General features: G+C 44.9%; 1 protein-coding gene across 1 annotated transcript in view; it reads left to right on the top strand.

Annotated features, from left to right (window-relative positions):
• CDK5RAP2 (CDK5 regulatory subunit associated protein 2) overlaps positions 1-21017 on the top strand; it is a 190150-nt gene that overhangs the window by 24004 nt on the left and 145129 nt on the right. Inside the window, exons 7-8 of the mRNA XM_060250867.1 lie at positions 5748-5918; positions 8532-8705. Coding sequence (XP_060106850.1) covers positions 5748-5918; positions 8532-8705 — 345 coding nt within the window. The remainder of the gene's footprint in view (positions 1-5747; positions 5919-8531; positions 8706-21017) is intronic.

The following is a 21017-nucleotide window of genomic DNA, read 5'->3' as shown; positions in this document are numbered from 1 at the left end:
ACACACAAAGAAGATGATGATATATATGAGTGGATTTATATCCTGCCCTTCACTCTGAATCTCAGGGTCTGAGAGCGGCTCACAATCTCCTTTATCTTCCTCCCCCACAACAGACACCCTGTGAGGTGGGTGGGGCTGAGAGGACTCTCACAGCAACTGCCCTTTCAAGGACAACCTCTACCAGAGCTATGGCTGACCCAAGGCCATTCCAGCAGGTGCAAATGGAGGAGTGGGGAATCAAACCCGGTTCTCCCAGATAAAAGTCCACACACCTAACCACTACACCAAACTGGCTCTCACAGAGAGTGTTTTAAAATATTTCTTTGCATACACCCTGCTCTTATTTTCAGTCACATAGCGAAGATCTTTGTGCTATGGTGGCAGCTACTGCCAAAAGAACTTTTTAAAAATCTGCACAGCCCAATCAGATCTGCAGTGTTCTGTCAGAACCGCTCCTGGGCAAAAACTCCATCTGACCCCACCCACTTTTCCAGAAATACTTGGTATGCACCATGAAAAGTACCGGTGGGTTTACATATTAACCTTTGTTTGGCAGGACTGTGATTCTGGGTTAGGCCAGCAAGTGAATTCACAGTGCCTCATTTGGTCAGCATCCAGATTAAGATAGGATCTGGAACAAGGAAAGGAAAGGTTCCCTGTGCAAGCACCAGTCGTTTCCGACTCTGGGGTGACGTCGCTTTCCAAATGTTTTTACGGCAGACTTTTTACGGGGTGGTTTGCCATTGCCTTCCCCAGTCATTTACACTTTCCCCCCAGCAAGCTGGGTACTCATTTTACCAACCTTGGAAGGATGGAAGGCTACCTGAAACCAGCTTCCACTGGGATTGAACTCAGGTCGTGAGCAGAGCTTAAGGACTGGAGTACTGCAGCTTTAACACTCTGCGCCACGAGGCTTCCTATATGGAACAAGACTTTGGAACAAACATTCTACTTGTTTTTGCTCACTTGTTTACTTATTTATGATATTTTGATCTGGCCTTTTTACTATGTAAATTGTGTCCAAGCTTATGATAAAAAAACGAAACCTTAAAGCAATTTTTTAAAAAACCCTCTTAGCAATATAGCAGGGACAAGAGCAGCTGCGGTTAAAATATCTTAGGAACTGGATAACAGCGTATAGATGAATTACCACACCCTGTTCACCTTTAAATGCGTTTTGGAATAAAAAGTCTTACTTTTACATTGTGAGAGGGTGGAGGAGACGTATTGGAAGGGAGAGTGCTCTGTGTACTGCTGCTGAGAAAGCCCTAAGCCGTGTCCCTGCAGTATCGTGTGGAAGTAGGACCCCAACAGGATGTCCAAGGTCACTGGCAAATAATGCTTTCTTCCACATGATCTGGCCCCGGTGGTTAAGATGGGCTTGAGAGGCCTTCTAGTGCATCACTATTTTGTGAATTGAGATGGATAAGCCAAAGTCAGGGCCTTTTCTGTTTTGGCACTCCAGCTTTGGAATGTCTTCCTCTCAGAAATTTGAGTGGTGCTAAGCTTGCAGAGTTTTAGTCAGCTGGTAAATCCCCCCACCTCCAGCCACTGGTTAATGTTCCCTTTCTCCCCTTTTTGTATTATTTTTTTTTTTAAATTGTTGGTTTGGTTGCCGCTTACTAAGGCAGCACCGAGGGAGTTTTAGAGCAGTCTGCTAGTATTATTTTTATGGGTATTCTACTGATAATTGTTGATGTCGGTGGTTGAACTTTGGATATTTTGATATGTCCCATTGCAGTCGTAGTTGCTGCTCTGCCTTTCTAATTATTCATTGATTGTTATTATTAATATTATCAATAACAGTCTTTATTACTGTTATTAGCTCCCTTGGGAGTACTTTTACCAGGAGGGCAAGAGAAAAGTGCTGTGAGCAGATAAATACAGATACAGGCAGTCCTTTGGGCCACTGCACACATAAAGTTAATCATCGTTAGGCTCGATGGGAGGAAATTGGTGGTTCCCAAGAATGGGGATGGGGGACTGTAAATCAGGACCATTGCCCACTCCTGAGCTGCTTAACAGTGGTCATTGTTAACGGAGGCACTGATCCTCCATGCTTCTTGGTTTTCTTCACAGTCTGCCCGCAGTACCACCTAGGGCAGGGGTGTCGTACTCATTTGTTATGAGGGCCAGATTTGACATAAATGAGACCTTGTCGGGCCTGGCCATGTGTGTCATAAATTGTAATACCAGGTAGCAGAGAGATAAACATCACGCGCTGGTCAGCCAATGGAGAAAATGGAGGCTTTGCTCTGTAAGCTTCTGTGTGATTGAGCAAGCCTGGCAAAGCAAGCTGTTATGCAGAAGGAAGCAAGAGAGAGAAAACTAAGCAGATGACAGTGAGTGGCTCACGGGCCTGATAGGAGCTCTCTGGGGGCCCGATCCAGTCCTCAGGCTGCATGTTTGACACCCCTGACCTAGCTCTTCTGCACTGCTGCAAAAGCAACCTTGGAAAGTTCTAGAGTTCTAGCCCAGAAACTGGTGCTCAGGTTGCCTTCCCCGAGGGAGAGCTTTGCCACGCTGTGCATGTCCAAAGGGAGAGGCTTGCTCCTCCTCCAACTGCCACGCTGTTAGCAGTGCAGTGTTCTCTTGAAGTGTTCAAGGGTTTTCCACTTCGTTTTTTTTTTCCAATTTGCCTTACCTTTTTCTCTTTTCACTGTTTTTCTCTCTAGCTTTTTAAAGCAAAGGTTAAGAAAACCCTGTCATATAATTGATGTCAGTCCTCTCTCGCTTTCCCTCTCTCTGTCACTCACATGTCATTTCTTTCTCAGGCCTACCTTTAAACTGTACCAAAATCACAGGGTGGGGGTGGGGGTAGCTCCCTGGTTTGGGTGGGTACAACTTGTTCCTTCTGAAGGGAGACTCGCACTCCAAGAGAGACTCTTGTCCTTACTATTAAAAATTTACCAAGCAAGCCATGCAGAATCATGTCTGTTCTTCCGCACTCTCTTTTGGGAAAGAAATCATCACCACTTACTTCCTTGGCTCAATGTGATCCATCTATTTGGTTGCCTGCTTTGGAATCCCAGCCTTTGATCCTGTCACCAGGACTGGTTGGGCACACACAAGGAATTCTTAAGTGTTAGCTTTAGACCAGGGGTAGGGAACGTTGGCTCTCCAGATGTTTTTTGCCTATAACTCCCATCAGCCCCAGCCATTGGCAAAAACATCTGGAGAGGCATCTGTAGGCAAAAAACATCTGGAGAGCCAACATTCCCTACCCCTGCTTTAGACCAACGAGCATCTGGCCTAAAGGGTGGGTCATGGTACAAGTTAAAGAAAGGCACAGTACGGAGAGTCTAGACATAATTGAACACTGAACCTGTGCACAGCTATAAGCCCCAAAATCAACAAATTCAGTCTTGCCTGCCAGGCTTCCAGTCATATCCTGCAGACTTGACTAGGAACGGAGTGTCTCCATTGCTACATCCGTACAGCAGATTAAAGGTTTTCTTTTTCTCCTTCCGAGCATTAGCGTTTTGGGGCTTTGGATGGATTTAAAAAACCCCAGAGACCACTGAACTAAATGCAGCCTCACATATGAGATGAAGCTCCTCTGACAGCGTATTAAAGAATGTAGCAGGAGTACAAGTCGACCTTTTTGGTTTGTGCAGCAAAGTCATAGAATTTCTGAGGCAAATCCCCAAATCCAAGAATTCTTACGAGCTACTGAGTCTGGCTGCCTTATCCAGAGCTTTAAACCTTAATACAGATGATTTAATTAGGTGTGTATACCTGGAATAGTCCACTTTGATTATTTGGTTGGGAATGGACAAGAATTAATTGGGCTGGACTTGCGACACCCCCTCCCTCCTTGAATTTTGATTGGGAGATTTATGCTTGAAATTTTCAGTCCTCTTCCATGAGTTTCCATTCAACAAGGGAGGGGGGCACCTGCTTTGACCTTCAGCCTATGTTCATTAAAAGTGTTTCCCATCTGTTTTCCAAGTTCAACTGTTATTAATCACAGAGTGGTCCCTTGAGGCAAACATTGGCAGAAAGCATCTTGGACGAGGGGTAGCGAGGGCCACAGTGTTATATTAGCTGATGTGTAGAAACCAATTGACTATCTTCTAAGTGCTCTAGTGATGGATAGTTTCCAGTTTGGTGTAGTGGTTAAGTGCGTGGACTCTTATCTGGGTTTGATTCCCCACTCCTCCACTTGCACCTGCTGGAATGGCCTCGGGTCAGCCATAGCTCTGGCAGAGGTTGTCCTTGAAAGGGCAGCTGCGGTGAGAGCCCTCTCAGCCCCACCCACCTCACAGGGTGTCTGTTGTGGGGGGAGAAGATAAAGGCGATTGTAAGCTGCTCTGAGTCTTTGATTCAGAGAGAAGGGCGGGGTATAAATCTGCAATTCTTCTTCAACCCCCCCCTCCAAAAAAAACAACCCTGCACACTTGTGCAGCCGGGGGGGAAAAACCCCCAATGAAGGCAAATAAGGCCAATATGCTTTCCTTTTGAAGATAGACTTGGTGGAGTTAGGCTGTGGGTTACGTTCAGGTTGCAGCGGTAATAGCACCCCTGTCTGACAGGCTCTTATTGCTGACAGTGGTGGCTGGAAACTTGCCTAGTCATGCACTTGTTGGAGACCTGGTGTGCCATAGTTGTTAGAATGCTAGACTTAGACAGGAGAGACCTGCATTCAGTCCCCACTTGAAGGATCCACTGAGTCATGAAGGTTGCTAGGTCACCTTGGACGAGTCGCTCTCATGGAATTGCTAGGAGCAGGAAGTGAAAATGGAGGCTGCCTTGAATTCCTTGGAGAATGTGGGTGTTTGTTAATTCTAACAGAGGGACCAAATATGTGCTCAGTGGAATGAACTTTTATATCTGTATATGTATGAATTGGAAAACTGGCAATGGAGGAACTTCTGGAAACCACTGGAGCTTCTGTGTCTAAACTGCAGCCTGAATAGCCCAGACTAGCTCATAAGCACTCAGAAGATAAGCAGGGTCTGCCATGGTCACCACTTAGGTGGAAGACCACCAAGGTAGACTAGGGTTGCTATGCATAGGGTTGTTATGCAAAGGAAGGCAATGGCAAAATGACCTGTGTCATGGTTAGAAATTGGATGGGAGACCATCACAGAAAATCGCAGCTGCTATGCAGTGGAAAGTAATGCTTATAACTGATCTCTTAACCTTAAAAGCCCCATGAGGGCTTGTCACGAGTTGGTTGCAATTTGACAACTCTTAATTAATATCTAAGTGGCAATAAAAAACAGCCCTTCCCCAAACCCTCTCTCTGATTGCCATCTTGAATTTAATTGATTTTTGTGGCACTTGCTTCCAAGTTTGCCTAAATCAGAGGAAATTACTTCTAAGTAAGCAAGGCCAGGTTAGGGAATCCACTACCACACTCTGGAAAGGAGAAATAAAAGTGAAGAAGCCATATCTGGTGATCTTGAATACATTTCTCCAAAGACTTTAAATCTCCAGTCTGTGTGATCTATTTGGGAGATAAGGACTGTGAAATGTTTTGCATGGGAAAACATGCTCTAGAGGTTATGAGTAAGAATTATGTTTTGGGAAAATGAGTTTTAAGAGAGCGGGTTGTTTTTTGAGGTGCTTTCAGATTACAGCGGCTTGAAAGCTTCTTTTAGAACTCCCTGGAGCATAAGTAACATAAAGCAGTGAAACTTAACCTTCAAAGGCTTTTTGAAACTTTTTTTGTGTTTGAGTAAATGAAGTTGTTCTGTTTTTGTTCACTTGCTGATGTTCTTCCGCCTGTTTTTCTCGATTAGGACCTCCGAAATCAGCTTGAGAAATCTCACGACGAAACGGTTGAGAAAGACAAGGCGATGGAACAACATTACAACGCTCTTTTGAGCGAAAGCAATCAGAAATTGCAAAGCCAAGAACTGGTCATCACACGCTTAATGGACAGTGCCAGTCAGAAGGATCAGGCGCTCCAGGTAGGCAGGCTTGAGCTCCAGAGCAAGACAGAAAAGAACCGATTAGGAATTTGAACAAAATGTTCCATTTTGGGTTGGCTCTTCTGATTTCTTTCTCCCATGACAGCCCATCACTTTTGATTATATTGCAGAGTTCTGGCAACGCTTCATAATTTCTCTTATTGGAACCTAAGAGGTTTAGGGTTTTCCCCCCTCGTAGTCTGCAGGAGAGATGTTGATGCTCATATCAAGATTTTTTTCCTGCTCTAATAAAGAAAATTTCCAGACATTTGCTGTCTTTGTTTGCTTCCCAGAAACCAATACTTTAAAAGGGTAGTTCAGGATTCTTAACTGTGGCTGGAATCTAAATGAGCCTGCCGACTGCTAGAGAGAGGCTCCCGAAGGAGCCCTTCTGCTCTTGAAAAAGACTCCGTTGGTTCCAGTCCCTTGTCTTCACCCAAGCAGGATATTTCAGTTGTTTGGTTTCTCCTTATTAACAATCCTGGTTCAAATTTACTTGGGTGATTTCCTTAAAGGTGATTAAATTGTGATTCTGTTCTACGTTAACAAATTAGATTTAAGAATATTACAATGAAATCAAAGTAGGGCACAGAATTTCTGCTTGCCAGGTTCCTTGACCAGTGATCAGGAAACATAGGCTGACTGATGTTGAAATTCAGGTTTGGATACATGCATATGAAGTCGATCTTGTGCAGTGGCCCAGGGTGACTGGGATTGCAACTGCCAACCACCTCCTGAGAGCACGTCTTGAGAGTGCACTTGTAGCAGGTGGGGCCAGAATGTGGTCATGGCATGCTACGAGACTAGTCATGTGCTTCTGTGCATAATAGCTCCCTGATTAGTAACCTAATCACCTAAAAGAGCCCAGAACACAGGACTTCCTATTGTAATTGGTTAGCCATCACTTTACTGAAGACTGAAGGTGCTCTTTTATTAGCCAATCATGTCAAAAAGCCAAGAGGCTAAAGCACCTCCCTGTTTTGCCCTTCAGTAGACCACTTGAAAAGGACTAGGATATTGCTTTCATTGGTTGCTGCCTACTGCTCTGCTTTCTGTGCATTTGTCGTCTGCTTGGGACATGTGGTAAGCTGCTGTTTTTTTGCTTCTTGCTGTCACTGGGGTTCTCTTTCTCCTGGTGCTTCTCTTCCTTTTTTGGAAAACGCTCTTCAAGTTCTAATTTTTTTGTCTTGCTTTTCTTCTCAGGACAGTTTTCTGCTTTACTTTTAACAGTGTATTTTTAACTGGTGACTGCCATCTTCTAGGAGGGAGTGGTGGTGGGCAAACTCCCCTCAACTCAATTTCAAATGGGGGTTCACTGATACTTGTTTTTCCCAGCACCTTTCAAAATTTGGAAATTTCTGTGTACTCTCAATGGCATCATCAGGAGCATGGTTAATCTTGAGCACATCTCTCCACAACCCCCTAAGCCTTGTTCGGCTGTATTCTTTCCAGTATAAAGTAGTGTGTGCATAGGTGTTGGTGGAAAGCCCATTGTTTGGCCTCTGTAGGTAAGGGATCCCCAGTAGAAAGCACTGAAAGAGAGGTTTTTCCATCTGAGAACACAGAAAGCCACTGCTGGTAAGAGAAGATTGGGCTTGATGGACCAGTAGTCTGAATTGATGTATGGCTACTTTGTCCATCTCAAGAACATAAGCGTAACTGTCCTGGAATTATACCTGTGATCCATCTAGTCCAGCATCTTGTTTGACAGAGTAGACAGCTGGATGCTTCTGTCTGGCCTATGAACAGAACACAGAGCCCAAATCCTCCCCCTGTTGTTGCTACTGCCAAGTACTGGTCTTCAGAGGGTTACTGTAACTGAAAATGGAGGTTCTATTGATGGATCCAGCCACTGATGTTTTTTTTTCTAATTCTCTTTTAACTCAAGTAGCGGCCATAACTGCATTCTGTAGCAGTGAATGAGGAAGTGCTTTTTGTTTCTCTTGAATCTACCACCCATCATCTTCAGTAGGTGCCTGTGAAGTCTAATACTATAGAAGAAGAAGAAGAAGATATTGGATTTATATCCTGCCCTCCACTCCGAAGAGTTTCAGAGCGGCTCACAATCTCCTTTACCTTTCTCCCCCACAACAGACACCCTGTAAGGTGGGTGGGGCTGGAGAGGGCTCTTACAGCAGCTGCCCTTTCAAGGACAACTCCTACCAGAGATAAGGCTGACCCAAGGCCATGCTAGCAGGTGCAAGTGGAGGAGTGGGGAATCAAACCTGGCTCTCCCAGATAAGAGTCCGCACACTTAACCACTACACCAAACTGTGCACGAGGATGTAAACTGGCTTTTAGTTGTAAACAGGGCTGATTCTTAGAAAGTTCCCACTTGAGATTCCATCTAAAACAGAGTGTGCACAGAGGTACAGCTATAGGAGGGGGGGAATTCTCTCTCTCTGCTCTCTTCACCCCATCTACCATATTATAATCCTCTGTCATTCTCCCTCCCCCCTCCAGTAATCGTTCCTCATCTTGGAGAGCTTCTGCCAGTCACAGGAAACAGTGCAGGACAAATACAAACTGTTGGTGTGACTTGATGCAAGCCCACTTTGTAGGAGCAAAAATTGTTTTTTCAAGGTCATTAACATTGTCATGTGTTTTTCTTAGAAACTCGATGGGATGGTTAAAGAAAAGGACAGGGAGCTTCAGGAATTGTTTGTGAAGTCTCAAAGTCTTTTAGATGATAAAGAGATTCTGCAGAGGCAGAACGAAATCTTGGCACAAGAAAAATGTGCTGCTGAGTCTCAACAGCCCGTGATCAAAACACTCCAAGGATTTGAGGTAGGGTTTACTCCCTCACTTTTTGCTTTTTACCTTTCTGAATGAAAACGACTATTGGAAATAGATCCAGATGGGCCAGCCGTGTTGGTCTGAAGCAGTAGAACAAAGCAGAATCAAGTGCTTGACTATTGGAAATGTTGCCTTCCTGCTGGTGCTATCGTAGGGTTAGCCAGGGGCTCTAAGCTAAGTGGGAGCTTCTCCTTTTTGAAGGGATGATATAGTTTGTTTTTGAGTGTCCCATCCTTGTGAGAGGCTTCAGCCTCTACTGGTTGCCATCCAGGATAATTATGGGAGCCCAAGGGACTTTGCAGCTGGGCACAACTGAGTGCATCTGGATTAACAGTAAGGAAACATCCTGGGAGGACGTGAAGCTGTCTTTCCCTTGGATGTGATTAGCACTGAATCAGAAGTTCAGGTGTTGTGACTTGGTTTCTGATCCTCATCAGACTCTGCAGTCACCACAAGGATGTAAACGGGCTTTTACGTGTAAACAGAGCTGATTCTTAGAAAGTTCCCACTTGAGATTCCATCTAAAACAGAGTGTGCACAGAGGTACAGGTAATGTAAACAAACAGTCCTGCCAATGGAGGAAACAAGGTTCCTTTTGTTAGATTGGTGGAAATGAGTGGTACAAGAGGCACGGAAATTTAAGAACATAAGAAAAGCCATGTTGGATCAGGCCAATGGCCCATCCAGTCCAACACTCTGTGACACACAGGGGCCAAAACCCCCCCAAGTACCATCAAGAGGTCCACCAGTGGGGCCAGAAGCCCTTCCACTGTGCCCCCCCCAAGCACCAGAATACAGAGCATCACTGCCTCAGACAGAGAGTTCCAACAATAAGCTGTGGCTAATAGCCGCTGATGGACCTCTGCTCCATGTTTTGGGATGCAGTGGATTGGACTGAAGAGTGTTGAGGCTGGAGGATGAATGAGCTATAGTTAGAAACTAGGCGCGAGTGGAGGCAGCAGCTAGATGACTAAGGAGGGTGGCTGGCCAAGACCTGCAGCCTGCTGAGGGGCAAGGAGCAATTAGAAGTTTATGGAGATTTATCTGACAGTAGCTCAGAATGTCCATTATCACAACTGGGTTGGGATCAAGAGTTTTAGCATTAGAATTACAGTTGCTGGCTCCAGAGTCAGCCTGCCTGCTTGCTGCATTCAGCAAGGGCACCGCTTTGCAGATGGTCCTTGGAAATGTCTTCCTGGTGTTTCTTCAGGTGTGTAATTAATGTGTATCCTGTTCATCAGGTCCCATATTGCCCATGAATATGAACGGAGAAGTAGCTATGGGATGTTGGCTGTGATGGGAAAAGGGTTCTGCCCCAGTTCCAAAACTGGTAGTGAATGAATGTTACCTACAAGCCAGTTGGGGGAGCTTTTCTTTTTCAGTGTTGTTGTTTTTTTTTGCTTTGGGTGAAGGTTGTGGAAGTTTGGCAGATGTGTAGCCTGCCATAGACTTCCTTTGAAGACACTCCCTTCTCCTGTTCCAGTATTGAGTCTACTGTATGTGCGCTGATGTGGCTAGGTCAGGCTAGCCTGATCTTGTTGGATCGCAGAAGCCAAGCGAGGTCAGTCTTGGTCAGTATTTGGAAAGGAGACTACCAAAGAATACCAGGGTCATGCCATGGAGGCAGGCAGTGGCAAACCACCTCTGAGCACCTCTTGCCTTGAAAACCCCATGAAGTCGTCGTAAGTCAGTTGTGACTTGGTGACAAAAAAAAAGGTGCATATCCAGTTCTTCCCCTAAGGTGACTGATGGGAGAAGTTGTGTCTTGGAAGGGAGGGCACGTGGCAGGTTCTGCACCCAAACAACTTGCAGTGCTCGAGTTGGGCATCAGGTAGGGGGAGCAATGTTGAGAGTGGGAGGATGACAGTGAGAACCAGGCAAGTGTCTTCTGTGTGTGCGCTCATAGATGCAACACACACCGACGAGACTGGTAGAACTGAATTGTGCAAAATGCACTGACGGTTACTGTTGAGATATACTAGTGTTCTGTAGTGGTTAGGGTGTAGGACTGGGAGTTCTGGGTTCAAAATCCTGCTCAGTCATGAAGCTTCCTGGGAGACATTGGCCTCTGTCTCTTTCCTCCCCTCCCTAATTTACCTTGCAGAGTAGTTTTGAGGGTAAAATGGAGAAGAGATCAGTGTATGCTTGTCTGAACTCTTGGGAGAAAGAGTGGGTAGGAATGAGATGTATAATAAATGGAATGTGATGAATAATAGAGAGGTGGGAATGCTGGAGGGCTGATCTGTGCTTTATCTTGCTGTAAAGCTGCATTGGGGGAAATGGTTTGGTCTAAAATGCAGGATTAAAAATATAATAAATTTAAAGCACTACGTCTGAAGAGCAAAATGAGAGTTTCCACCCATGCGCCCTGTCCCTTTGCCAGTGGAGCTCATAGCACACATGAACCTACCACTGCAAATTCATGTACAATCCTGAGATTTCCCATAGTATTCCACAAAGTTTAACAGACCTGTTGCTTATGAAATCCTGCTCAGGGTTCTTCCTTCCTTGCCTGTTTTCTCGATTCTGTTTTACTGATAAAAAAAAGGATGTGCTTCCACCTTTACAAGAACGCAGTCTGGGATAGAAAAGTCTCACCATGGAATTATTTATTACAGCTATAGGCCAGCAGTATAAAACAGCATTAGCACCTTCAGTGTAAAGCCAGGCATGTGTGGGTCCCTAGAAAATAAAATCCAAAATAAATGCGCTGGATTTTTAAAAATGAAGTTGCCTTTTCTGATCTCCCAACCTGTTTGAAGGGTGGTTGCAACGGAAAGCGATGACTGCTGTGGCAAATGATGCTGTTGACAGTAATGACATGCCCTCATCTGCTAATCACACCCTATTGTCTCATGCTTCAGTTCCTGGGTGATGGAGACAAATAGGTAATCACAGCCCATTCTCTGCAGGCCTCGACCAGCATCTAAGATCCACACCACCTCTTAAAGACCCTTGCTGGCATATTAATAAATACCTCTTTGGTCACAATGCCTTCTGATAGGTTTCCTTGGCTCGCTGGAGCCCCAGTTTCGCAGCCAGGATCTGGTCTTCTCTTCTTGTAAGGTTTATCTTTAAAACTGTTTGCCTGAATTGAGAAGTGCATCAGATTAGCTGGCCCAGAAGTACTTTTTTTCATTTTTTAAAAAAACAGTATAGCCTATTGCTATGGTGCGGTCTCATTTGGAGTACTGTGTGCAGTTCTGGTCGCCGCACCTCAAAAAGGATATTATAGCATTGGAGAAAGTCCAGAGAAGGGCAACTAGAATGATTAAAGGGCTGGAGCACTTTCCCTATGAAGAAAGGTTGAAACGCTTGGGATTCTTTAGCTTGGAGAAACGTCGACTACGGGGTGACATGATAGAGGTTTACAAGATAATGCATGGGATGGAGAAAGTAGAGAAAGAAGTACTTTTCTCCCTTTCTCACAATACAAGAACTCGTGGGCATTCGATGAAATTGCTGAGCAGACAGGTTAAAACGGATAAAAGGAAGTACTTCTTCACCCAAAGGGTGATTAACATGTGGAATTCACTGCCACAGGAGGTGGTGGCGGCCACAAGTATAGCCACCTTCAAGAAGGGTTTAGATAAAAATATGGAGCACAGGTCCATCAGTGGCTATTAGCCACAGTGTATGCGTGTATATAAATTTTTTTGCCACTGTGTGACACAGAGTGTTGGACTTGATGGGCCGTTGGCCTGATCCAACATGGCTTCTCTTATGTTCTTATTGCAGTTAAATCTCTGAACACCTAGAATGGGTGTCTGCCAAACACATGGGCAGAGTTTAAGAAAGAGAATTCTACAAGTAAATCAGCCCAGGGGGATTGTTTTGGGGTCAGATGTGCACTAGAGCAGTGCAGCTTATTGCTGCAAGACATGCAATTCCCTGCGCTTCTCCCCAGCCATCTGCAAAGCTGACAGAGGGAATAATGAGGGACTAAACACAGACTGGCATCTTTTGCTTTGCTCTGGTCCCAGTCCTGTGGCCTCCTGCTTCTCTGTTACTTTAATCACAGAGTTGTAGAAAAGGGCAAGAGTCCGGTAGCACTTAAAGACTAACAAAAATTTGTGGCGGGGTGTGAGCTTTCATGGCCTTAAAGGTGCCACTGGAGCTCATACTTTGCTCTAATACAATAATGAAAGGGTACAAAATGAATCATCATAGCAGCTCAGTTATCTAGCAGACCCCCGCTGTCACTATTTGTTTCCATTTAGAAAACAGAACACCCCACATTTCTTCCAAAATCAATTAGCACCCCAAGGCGGTTTCTTATTTCTTTGAAAACGCTTTCGGCTAAATTAGCTTCCAAGGGGCCTTCCACCATCTGTGTTGAAACAATAAAACATCATCAATAAACAAATCAGACAACCCGCTATAAAACCTTGAAATACTAGAAATAATGGTGGCAATAAAGCTGCAATAGAAAGAATAAAACAGGAGCCTTGATGAACAGTCAAACAGCCAAGAATAAGAGCAGTGGCCCATAAATGGTCCAAAGACCAGCCAAGCGGTAAGAGATGTTAAAAGGCCAAAACAGCGTGCAAGCCCATTAGTTAAGAGTGTGAACCATCTCTCTGCCAAAGGCCTAGCATACAAAATTCTCCCTCCATAAAACCAGTAATTTAAAACAAACTGTTAAAAACAGACAATTAAAACTGACAAACAGCAGTAGTCACATTAAAATTCAGAGCAGCATTAAAACCTTAGGTAGAACGGGTCATTAGCAGCATAAAAACAGAGTCCAGCAAACCCATGACTGTTTGCTTACTCCCACGTGTGCAAAGATGTAAAAATGTCTTAATTAGAAGTGAAGGGGTCAGTGAGCATTTTTTTAGGAGAGCTTTTCTGGGCATGTTATTTTTAAAAATCCCCTTTGTTGGCTGTTGACACCTAAGAAACTCTTTAGCTCTCATTCCCCTTACCCAAATGAGAGCCTCTTCCTGCTACTTCTAATCCAGGCAAGTGTATGCAGAAGTGCCGCCAGTGACTCCATTGCCATGTGCCCCTGCAGTGGCCTGAGTTATGGAAAAGCAAGAGTCTAATTTTTGTGATCTCTTACGGAGCTGGTCAGTCTTTCCTGAACCGTACCATTTCAGATTGCAGGTAGGTTCTTTTGTGACAGAATGGTCCTCTATAATTCCTCTGCACATAGAAAACTAGCATGTTGGCAAGAAGACTAGGCTAGAACCCTGCCCCCCTGACATGCATGCATGTTTACTAGGTGCAGAGCTTTTTGTTTATTTTGCAGAGAGGTGCATTCCCTCTTTCGAGCTTCCACCTGTACAATGAAAATGGTAAAACCCAGATCCACAAAGAGAACTGGTGCAAAGAATGAAACAGTCATTGCTGCTGGCCTTGTGGAGAAACAGGTGGCTGTATAGAAACTCATTGACTTAGCTTGCTGGGCTATATGGTGTGTAGACTTGTTGCCCCTCCTCTTCCCATATGTGCCACTGTGCTTGAAATCCTTCCACGGCCTTTGAAAACCTTGGGTTTATTTTTAAAATGTGTGGTCACAAGACAAGGAAAGCACACATGAGAAAAGGAGGCAGTCAAATAAGACGAAAATAAGGAGGGGGTTGAGGAGTGACTAGATGGCCCAGAGATCTAAGAGATGGATGTGCTCTATAACTTGGCAGAACATAAATGAAAAGAACATCCAGACAAGCAAAATGCCAAAGGGAAAGTGGGTTTTAGCCACTGGTGAATGCTTGAGAAGTAGCGGCGTACACTAACTTTTAATGGAAAGGACAATTACTTTTTGTGTTGAGCCAGGCACCTCAGTCTTAGCCAAGACTAGATTTGATAGCATGAGATGCACATGTGAATGCCAACCTGGTAACTTCACATTGGAGCAATGTTCTCTCTAAGCTGAGTTAGTGTGAGCTAGCTCACAGATTTTTAGCTCCAGATCACACATTGTTGCCTTAGCTCAGGAAAAATGGCCCCAGAGCAAGCTAATTTCTGCAGTAGCTCACAACTTTAATGCCAGTAGCTCACAACTTTAATGCCAGTAGCTCACAAAGTAGAATTTTTGCTCACAAGACTCTGCAGCTTAGAGGGAACATTGTATTGGATCCTTCCATTGAAACTTGGTATTTCAAGTAAGGCGCCTTTCAGGTTTCGATCTGAAGGAGATTGAAATGCTTAGCAGATGGGAAGAAGAAGACTGCAGATTTATACCCTGCCCTTCTCTCTGAATCAGAGACTCAGAGCAGCTTACACTCAGATGCTCCTCTATAGAAAACAATTCCCTCTCAGTAGAAGATTAGCATGTCAGGTTCAGGAAAGCAAGTAGGCTCTTTAAACACAAAGCCAAGTAGATTTTTATATTGGACACAGCTACAAAAATCTTTTGCTGGTCTGATGTCACCGGCATCTTGTATGTGTTTCGTTTAAATGACTTAGGAAGGTAATTCTGTGCGACTGGGAGGAGGTGAGCTCTATGAATACAGCTGGGGTGTTTAATTTGCTGCAGTCCAAGAATTATAGGCGGTGCGCCAAAGTTATTGATGTGGTCAGAGCTTTGCAGCTGATATGTCTCAGGGTTGGAAATTGATGCCGTTGTTTGCCGTTGCCGTGCTGCTGACGTGCTGGAGCTATTGAAATTGATGTAGTGTACCCGTTGTTGCTGAGTCATCTCAACTGTTCAGACTTATGGGGGTGACATTTTTTCTTCTTCTAAGCACGCCCTGTCTTTTAAAATTGCCATCAGCAGATTGCAGTGAGCCTATCAAAGCTGATTGATGTTGGGAACACACTTGTCAGAGTTTACTTCTTCAGGCGAGCGCATTTTTGGAAAAGCGGTTGTGTTTTTGTGATTGCTTTTCCCTTCATCCACATTGCTCACTGATTGCCTTGTATGTAAGCTTTATTTTGGTTAAGAATACTTAATGGGGTTTCTAACACTGGATATCTTTTTGATGGGGGATTATGGATGAGCGCAGCAGCTTGGTGGCAGAGCTTATGCTTTGCATGCACAGGGCCTCAGGTTTGATGCCCGGCATCTCTGCTTAAAGAATCTCAAGTAGCAGGTGCCTTCTCTGCCTGGGCCTGAGGAGACAGTACTGGGTTAGATGGATGAAAGAAGCAATTCAGTAATAGAAAGCGTGCTTAGCATGCAGAACGGCCTAGGTTCAGTCATCAATACCTTCAGTTAAAAGATCTCAAGGAGCGAGTGATGGGGAAGACTTGTCTTTACCTGAGGATCCTGGAGAGTCAGTGTAGGACAGTACTCATTCAGTGCCTCAGGAACGACCTGTGGCTCTTATGCCCTCCTGTAGCTTTTCTGAAACATTATTCTGCAATGTGGCACCTGCAGACAAGGTTCTTCCCAGGTGAAGTGGTTGGCAGGTGGTTCCCACCTTGGAATAGCCACCAGAAAGGGGTAGGTTGTGAGCCTCATTGAGTTACAGGCTTCATGGCAAGGATGGAAGTAAATGCTGATGATTTGGTTGATGAGATCTGCAAATGTGGCTCTCTGAACCATGGAATGAGTAGAGCTGATATAGTCAATGTTGAGCTAGATGGTCTAATGATACGACACAGCGTAAGGCAGCATGATACCTTCACACAGTCATTTCTCATTTGAATTGTGGATGTTCTGTTTCCATGAACAAACATGGTCATAGACATCGCTGATCCACCAACTACCATCTTTTCTGTTTATCCATGTTCTTCTACCAGGTATCAGGAGCTACTGGGGCTAGAAACACATGGTGAGCCACTGGGGTTACATATCAGAGCAGTCTGTGGGCTCTGGAGTGAGTCTTCCTATCTAGACTGGCCATTGGCTCCATCTCATGCAAGAGAACTGTAAAGCCTTTTTGCTTAAGATAGGGTTTTGTCAGGGCAATAGTGATCATTATTGTTCTGGCTTTGGCTTTTAAAATTCTTGGTTTTTAACTCCTGGATTGTGATTTTTCCCCTGGCTTCCTTGACAACTCAGCTCTAACACTGGGCTTGCTTGAGTTAGCCAGTGGTGGACATGGTCTTCCAAATAAAGTGAGAACATCTTTAAATGTACACAATTCAGATCAATTTAGAAGAAGACTGCAGATTTATACCCCGCCCTTCACTCTGAATCAGAGACTCAGAGCGGCCTACAATCTCCTATATCTTCTCCCCCCACAACAGACACCCTGTGAGGTGAGTGGGGCTGAAAGAGTTCTCCAGAAGCTGCCCTTTCAAGGACAACCTCTGCCAGAGCTATGGCTGACCCAAGGCCGTTCCAGCAGGTGCAAGTGGAGGAGTGGGGAATCAAACTCAGTTATCCCAGATAAGAGTCCACACTCTCCCGGCTCTCCCAGATAAGAGTCCCAGATAGAAGTCCACACACCTGACTACTACACCAAACTGGCTCACCAAACAGACGCACATGGAAACGTCGACTGCGGGGTGACATGATAGAGGTTTACAAGATTATGCATGGGATGGAGAAAGTAGAGAAAGAAGTACTTTTCTCCCTTTCTCACAATACAAGAACTCATGGGCATTCAATGAAATTGCTGAGCAGTCAGGTTAAAATGGATAAAAGGAAGTACTTCTTCACCCAAAGGGTGATTAACATGTGGAATTCACAGGAGGTGGTGGCTACAAGCATAGCCAGCTTCAAGAGGGGATTGGATAAAAATATGGAGCAGAGTCCATCAGTGGCTATTAGCCACAGTGTGTGTGTGTGTGTGTGTATATACACACACACTGTGGCTAATAGCCACTGATGGACCTCTGCTCCATATATATATATATATATATATATATATATATATATATATATATATATATTGGCCACTGTGTGACACAGGGTGTTGGACTGGATGGGCCATTGGCCTGATCCAACATGGCTTCTCTTATGTTCTTATCTTTTGTGGGAGCAGATTTGCAGACAAATTTCCTAAAGTAGTATTTCATTTCTGCCAGGGAAGTGCACAAAGATGAAACACATCAGCTTCATTCTTCCCCTAGAAAAGTCTGGCATAGAGAATCACCTATATGTTGTGGCTGGTCTAGAGTAGAGCAGTCTTAAATTGACTTTGATCCTCCATAATCCATTTTTAAAATTAGAATCCCGAGGTTTTACCAGTTAAATTTACAAAGCAGATGTGTGTCCTTAGAATCCTTTACCAGTTAAGGCATATCAAATGTGTATTAAGTGATACTGAGTGTGTATGCTTGTATAAACATCTGAGTGCCTTGATGTGTCAGACCAGTGGCCAACCCATCCAACATTCTTTACTAGAATACCAAGAAACCAGCAGAAGCTAGGTATTCCAGCATGAATTGACCAGTGATCTACCACTGAATCACGATTTACCCTTCCATCCATCGGTGATCTAAATTATCCTCAAGACCCAGCTGTCCTCACCATTTTAGGCTTCTTATGGGAAAGCTTCAGATAAGTCCTTCTAGACCTGGTTCTATATGTCAAAATGTTGAATGCTTCATTAAGCGCCTCTGCATAACAGCCTGTGTGGGCTATGTATCTGCTTTTATTATTTGTAATTCATTGGGGAATTATTTGGAATAATTCCCTCCTACACCTTCCGTGGGAGAAACAGTAATGGCATGCAGAGAAGCTTGATGTCGTTATGTCTAACGGCCTTGGTTTGTTGATGTCTCAGATGCGGCAAGGCACAAAAAACAAAGTTCAAGGTTCCAATTCCAGTCCCAAGCCTTGAGGCACCATTGGCTGTACTAGCAATGGTACATTGACTTGCCACCTTTTCTAATGTTTTAGCATGGAGGTTTCAAGCTCATTTATTACAAGAGCCAGATCTTACTTAAATGCCACTTTGTCAGGCCAGGCCATGTATGCCATAAAACATAATCCCAGGTACTGGAGATATAAACTGTATCAGGGACAGCAGCTGGGAAGCTCTGAGTTGTTGTGTCCTCACTACAAGGCTCCACAGGCTGAGAGGGCTTGCAAAGGAAAACCCATATGGGCAGACTGAGAGCCAGCAGTGCAGTATTGGGTAGATGCTCCCATTCTGCTTGATTGCTGCAGAGGAGGTTGTTCCGCCATGCTGAAGCCATAATTGCAGTGGCTGCACCCACTCCTGAGCAGTATCCTGTTCTCCCCTTTGCACTAGTTGCTTGCGGGATGCATTAGAGCCCAGGATGGGCCAGTTCTGTCCCCTGGACCTTATGTTTGACACCCTTGTGCTAGCACATACCATGTGCTAGCATTGTCTTACATTGGCTATATTGGACTGTGTTTATGGAAGTGAACAAACTGCCACAAATCTGACATTAAATGAAAATGCTCAAAAGTGTAGAGCAGCACCTTCACTTTTTGAAGACTTAGTGACAGCCTTAAAGGTTGTCATGCTTTGGTACAGAAGTCCTCAACCTTGTTAAACTTGTGGGTACTTCAAGAATTTGAGAAAAATCAGTGGGTGCCTCCACAAAATGCTGGCCATGGCCAATGGAGTTAGTCATAGGGACTGGGGCCAATCACGAAATGCGAGGCGATTCCACAAAATGCTGAAAAGATTCCAAGACAAGAATTCCCTGAAGATGGGGTAAGTTGTTTCAAAATAGTTGGCCCCTGCAGAGGCAAAGTTGGCCCCTGATGGCTCCTGGGCTATTCTGAATTTTCTCCTGCTCCAAAGAGTTTTACGGCAACGGAGGAAAGCTGTGATCGGCTCTTCACTTTGGGGATTAGATGCTTTGGGGAAGAGGTAGTAGCTGTGTATGAGGGCACTGGTAAGTTCCATGAATGCCCACAGGTGCCATGTTGGGGATTACTCTTAGCAGAACAATTTCAAATCAAGTCTTCAGTGAAAATTGCTGGCTTGGAATTCATACATAGATTTGAAATGAAACTTTAGCTCAATAGCGATTGGGGTTAGTTCACTGCGGAATGTAATTGTCCTCCCTGCCAAGTTTATATACACTATTCATCTTAGTTTGCAATTCATCAGTGGTTTGAAGTGGTCTACATCCACTCTGATTGGATTGGTTTACTCTTTGGACAGGATCTTGCTTTGTTTGTGCTGTGCTTGTAATGTAACGTACCTGTGTCTCAGATTGCTTGGCCTCCTTTTGTAATAAGTCCCCCCTCCCCTCTTCCATTTGTACCAGTGTGCCTGTGCTAATATAAAATGTAGCAACTGAGGGTAACATTTCTTGCATTTGATGGAGTGGGCTCTGCCTCCCGAAAGCTTATGACACAATAAATATGTTAGGTTTTTTAGTTGCCGTAAGACTCTTTTGTTGTTTTTGCATCGAAGTGGTGGTTTTTTATGTGTAACAAATGGTTTCAGACAAATGCTACCGAGATGATAAAAGTCACTGCAGGAGTCATTTTAGCATGCTGCCGGTTTGGCTGCTGTGAAGTCATAGGCAAGTGGTGACCTTAAAACCCATCGCTCTCTGGTGCATCCTCCATTTCACAGGATCTCCCAAGAAATGGTGCAGCTGGATTTGAGTCCAGTAGCACCTTAGAGACCAACAGGATTTGGGCAGGTATGAGCTTCTGAGAGTCAACGCTCCTGAAGGGAGCTCTTGGAAACCTTTTTGGTCTCTCTGGACTCAAATCCCTCTGTGTCATGGGTGCTGGGGACCCTGCAGAGGAAGACGAGTCTGCCGAGGAAACTGTACCCCTGCCACCTGCACCAGTACCCCTGCCTCCTGCTGAAGAAGATCCCAGCCCCCCTGCCTCGCCCTCTCGGGTGGCTCGTGTGCGTGACCGCCTCCGTCAGGACCTCAGGGATCGGAGGAGGGCGGCACGCTCACAAGCAAGACGCTCCCTGAGTCCTGAGTTTTGAGAGGATTCTGGCCCTCCTAAGAGCAAGATGCTTGAGTTGTAACAGGATCCTGGCTGCCTCCCAGAGCCAGCAATTAGCCCAAATGGGCAACAGCCAGCAGAGGGCTATATAGCTGTGGGCTTTGGGAGGAGGCTTTGTGGAAGCAACTAGTCATCTCCCTGACGTTCTAGCATCCACTCCGGCTTGACTTTGGTTCCTGACTCCCTGACTTTGGCTTTTGACTTCTGGACTCCCTGACCTCTGCTTCTGGACCTCGGACCTGCGATACTTGCACAGCGATTTGGATTTGGCACCTTGGACACTCCTGCTTGCTGGCTACAGACCTCGGACTGCCTCTGGACTTTGCCTGACCCGGCCCCAGCCGTGACACTCTGTTCTACTGCAGCTTAGCATGGCTACTCTCTGAAACTATCTTTTTTTTTTAATTATTTGTAATTTGTATCCCGCCCTTCCCACCAGGTGGCTCAGGGCGGCTTACAGCATATAAAATCTAACATAAGAATATAAAAGTTTAAACATTTCATAC

Source organism: Heteronotia binoei, chromosome 12 (assembly GCF_032191835.1).
Source record: "Heteronotia binoei isolate CCM8104 ecotype False Entrance Well chromosome 12, APGP_CSIRO_Hbin_v1, whole genome shotgun sequence".
Taxonomy (NCBI): Eukaryota; Metazoa; Chordata; class Lepidosauria; order Squamata; family Gekkonidae; genus Heteronotia; species Heteronotia binoei.
Note: the sequence above shows the minus strand (reverse complement) of the source record. Positions and strands in the feature narration are given on the sequence as shown.